The sequence below is a fragment of the Pteropus alecto genome, unplaced genomic scaffold (assembly GCF_000325575.1).
Source record: "Pteropus alecto unplaced genomic scaffold, ASM32557v1 scaffold86, whole genome shotgun sequence".
NCBI lineage: Eukaryota > Metazoa > Chordata > Mammalia > Chiroptera > Pteropodidae > Pteropus > Pteropus alecto.
This window is the reverse complement of record NW_006442109.1, coordinates 20,415,263-20,419,090: the sequence shown is the minus strand read 5'-3', so window position 1 is coordinate 20,419,090 and position 3,828 is coordinate 20,415,263. Positions and strand designations below refer to the sequence as shown.

The window sequence follows — 3,828 nt, the reverse complement described above, 5'->3', positions numbered from 1 at the left end:
CGAGCCTATTCTCAAAGCAGTAGCCAGAGTGGCCCTTTTAATGTATAAGTCAGATCATGTCACACTTCTGCTCAAATTTTCAATTCACTCAGAAAAGCCAAAGTTCTTTTAATGGCCTTCAAGGCCCTAAGTGATCCGGTCCAAATACACCCCTTTTGCATTCTAAGCACCAGCTACACTATACCTAAAACATGTCAATTATGTTCCCACCTCAGGGCCTTTGTACTACTTGCTGTTCCTTCTGTGTAGAATGTTCTCCACAGATACCTGCATGGCTCCCTCCCTTGTCTTCTTCTCAGTGAGGTCTTCCACGGCCACACCATTTTTAATTGCAGCCACTTCCACCAGCCCTCCCTATCTCCTTTCTCTGCTTAATTTTTTTTTTTTTTATTTTGCTTATCAATACCTGACATATAACAGTTTGTTTACTTACTGTCTCCACTGACTAAAATATAAGTTCCATGAGGGCATGGATTTTTATTTATTCACTAATGTATCACCAGAAAGATAGAAGCTGGAAAAAAAGAAAAAAGAAAATTAGATGAATGAAAAATACGTTTAGGAAAACAAGGCAGGGAAAGGGTGAGGGGCACCAGTGTAGAGAAGGGTTGAAATTTGATATAGAGTAGTCAGGGAGGTCTCATGGAGAAGACATTTAAGCAAAGACCTGAAGGCAGTAAGGGAGCAAGTCTCACAGCCAAGACCAGCTACATAATTTGTAGGGCCCAATGCAAAAAGAAAATGTGGAGCCCTTGTCCACAAATTATTAAAAACTTCAGATGGTAATAGCAAGGCATTAAACCAAGTGCAGGGCTCTTCCAAGCATGGGGCCCTGTGTGACTGCACAAGTCACGCACCCATGAAGGGTGCTTTGGAAACAAGCGAAAAGGCCATACGTATATGTATGAAGATTTCCGGGCTCCGTTTCTGGATAGGCTGATTAAGTAGGTTCAAAGTCAGCCAGAATCTTTTCTTTTTAGTCTGTCTCAGGGCATTCTCCTGTGCAGGCAAGTTTTGGGGACATATCTATTTCCACACGTCTTGGGATATACCCTGCTCCTGCTAGCTGTTGAGTACCACTTCAGGTAACCAGTTTCCAACTTGTTCCCCTGGTAAGCGAGGACTGGCAACCAGATCTCCATCTTCACTCCTTGTCAGAGTCTCTGTTCTGGGAGCCTCTTTGTATTTAAAATACTACTGGCTCTTACTAGTCTCCTCCACCAAGGGACTGAGGTCCTGCCTGGACTCCCAGCTGGGTGGCTGGGGAACTGTCATAGGCAGACAGCCTCCCCTGAGTTCCTGCTCCTTTAAGTAAAATTGCAGAGCTATGCTCTGCTCTTGCCAGACATGGGATGTTCAAGTTAAATGTTTGCCTGGACTGACTCAATTTCCAGGTGCCCTGCTGTCTCAAACATTTTATCACCTATGCCTTTAAACAATAATTTAAATATGTTGATGATCTTGGCAGTCAATATTAGAAATTTAACTCACTCGACTGCTTTCTGTTCAATCAGGGCAAGTTTCCACCTAAAATCTCAATTTATAATTCAGTTAATATCCATAGATATTAATTAAAGCAAGAGTATCACTTCACTGTGACAGTATGATCACTTTCACTGGTTCTACATAAATTCATAAACTATATAGTTCAGGGCCCAAAGTAAATGGTATATGTGTAGTAAACCAGTGGTTCTCAACAAAGAGTGAGTTTCTTCCCTGAGAGCATTTTGCAGTGTCTGGATGGGGTAGGGGTGCTACCAGCATCCAGTAGGCAGAGCTCAGAGATGCTGCTACAATGCACAGGACAACTTCTCCCTCCCCCCGCCCTCCACCCTTCCGACAAAGAATTATCTGGTCCATAACATGGATAGTGCTGCAGGTGAGAAATTCTGTAGTAGCCTATTTGTGGCTATAGATTACAGTTCTCAATTCATTATACTTGAGCTTAATATCTTAAAATCAAGTCTTTATAAAAGTAATGAAAAATCTAATTTACACTTTAATGGAAAGGGATGATAAGATTATGAATAACAAGATCTATATTGCAAAAATAGGGGTTAAAAAGCATTTGATCTAAGGTAGAGAACCATAGTGAGCAGATGTTCAGGAGCCCTAAGCAAGTCAAGTGAAACCATGGAGGGTGGTAGAGAGACTGCTCTGGGCAGGGACCAGGCAAATACCACTTCTCTGGATTTCATGGATTCCTAGGTGCAGTCACCTGGCCTAGTAGGTAAGACACACAGAAACCAGTCAGAAAAAGGCCTTTCTAACTGGTTATCCTAGTCTTATCAAGAGCTCTCGTAACAAGGATGTTACGAGAGCTCTTGATAAGACTAGGATAAAAACGAGGGTGGAAATCGTTAAGTAATGTCTAAGAAAAGTGAATGCTTTATCACTATGACTATGTGAGCTGCTCTCAATGAATAAACTCACTTGGAAAATATCCTTACTTCTCATCCATCTTCTCATCTGTAAAAAGATTAATTATACCTATCTCAAGGCTTATTAGGAAAATCAAATTGAATAAGAATAAGATGGGATAGGACAAATGCAATGCCGGCACACAGCAGGCATTCAGCAAAAGGTGGCTACTAATATTTGCCAACCCTGCTTTCCTCTGGCTTTGACCCAAACCAGGCCCCATTAATGCACATAAAAATTGTAGTTCTAAGTTAACTCCCAAGAGGGTAGAATGGGACTACCCACAGCATAATAACATTCGTACTGGCCTGCAGAGCAGGATCCCTGCTCAAAATGTTTAAACGATAGGATCTGCTAGGTAAACATATACCAGCTTGAATGTGCAAAATAGATTACTCAGTCTCCGCCATTTGTGAAGGGTCAGAAAAAGTTTCACTTTAAGAGAAAAATATAGATAGATAAGATCACCTTTCTTCCCACTGCTGTCTAAGGTGCTTCACGAAAAACATTGAAAACTGACACAGATGCAAATGCAAAAAGGCCATCACACAGCTCAGAGTTAATTATAAGTATTTTTAATGATATAATATGTTCCTTCAGGTTTCTATGTTCTTCCCAGAGGTGTAATGCAATATGCCCAAGACAAACACACTTATAAATTTATAATAAACACAGCTTTCCAGCTCACCTAGACCACAGTTCTTGGCTGCTGCTTAGCGACAGGTGTCACATTCACAGTTGCCAGTGAGCCCAGGGGTGTAATTTCACTTCTAAATAAAGAAGCATAATCGATAGAACCAGAACACCCTGCGGGAACAACTACCATTCCTGACTCATCACAGGGCTTGTTTACACAGAAAACCAAATACTCTGCCCAAGTCCACACATCAGACAGATTTTGAGTAAATATACACGTAATGGTATGAACGGGACTGAAATTCGGGTGAACGTGGCCCCCGGCGGTGACAAAGCCCTGGTCCTCTTTGAACTTCCTCACGCGACAGATCTGATCTGCGTCTGGGCAGGGCACCGGGAACTCGATGCACCCACCTGGGGAGGGAGCCTTGGAGGCCCCGCCTCTCCTCGCCCCACCCCCCTTTCCCCAGCTGCAGGACCAGCTTTGGCGACCACCGCTGTACCGGCGCCACTCACGGAGTGAGCGCTTGGGGCTCCGCCTGCGGGGGACAGACGACAGCCTCTTCGACCCCCACTACTCACGTGCCCCGCCCCAAGCCATTCTCTCCCCTCCTCCCCCCGCCCTATCTTCCTGCGCTCCCCCAACCACCGCCGCCAGCGCAGGCCCAGGAGGCCGCCCCTGCTCACCGTGACTCCGTACTTGAGCGCGATGCCCTGCAGCGTATCGCCCGCGCGGACCCGGTGCTCCACATGGCGCTCGGTGACGCCGGC

General features: G+C 44.7%; 1 protein-coding gene across 1 annotated transcript in view; it reads right to left on the bottom strand.

Moving 5' to 3' along the window:
* Positions 1 to 3,828, bottom strand: part of LYSMD2 (LysM domain containing 2) — a 15,594-nt gene that overhangs the window by 11,503 nt on the left and 263 nt on the right. Inside the window, exon 1 of the mRNA XM_006920361.3 lies at positions 3,745 to 3,828. This exon is cut by the window's right edge and continues 263 nt beyond it. Within this exon, the coding sequence (XP_006920423.1) occupies positions 3,745 to 3,828 (84 nt within the window). The remainder of the gene's footprint in view (positions 1 to 3,744) is intronic.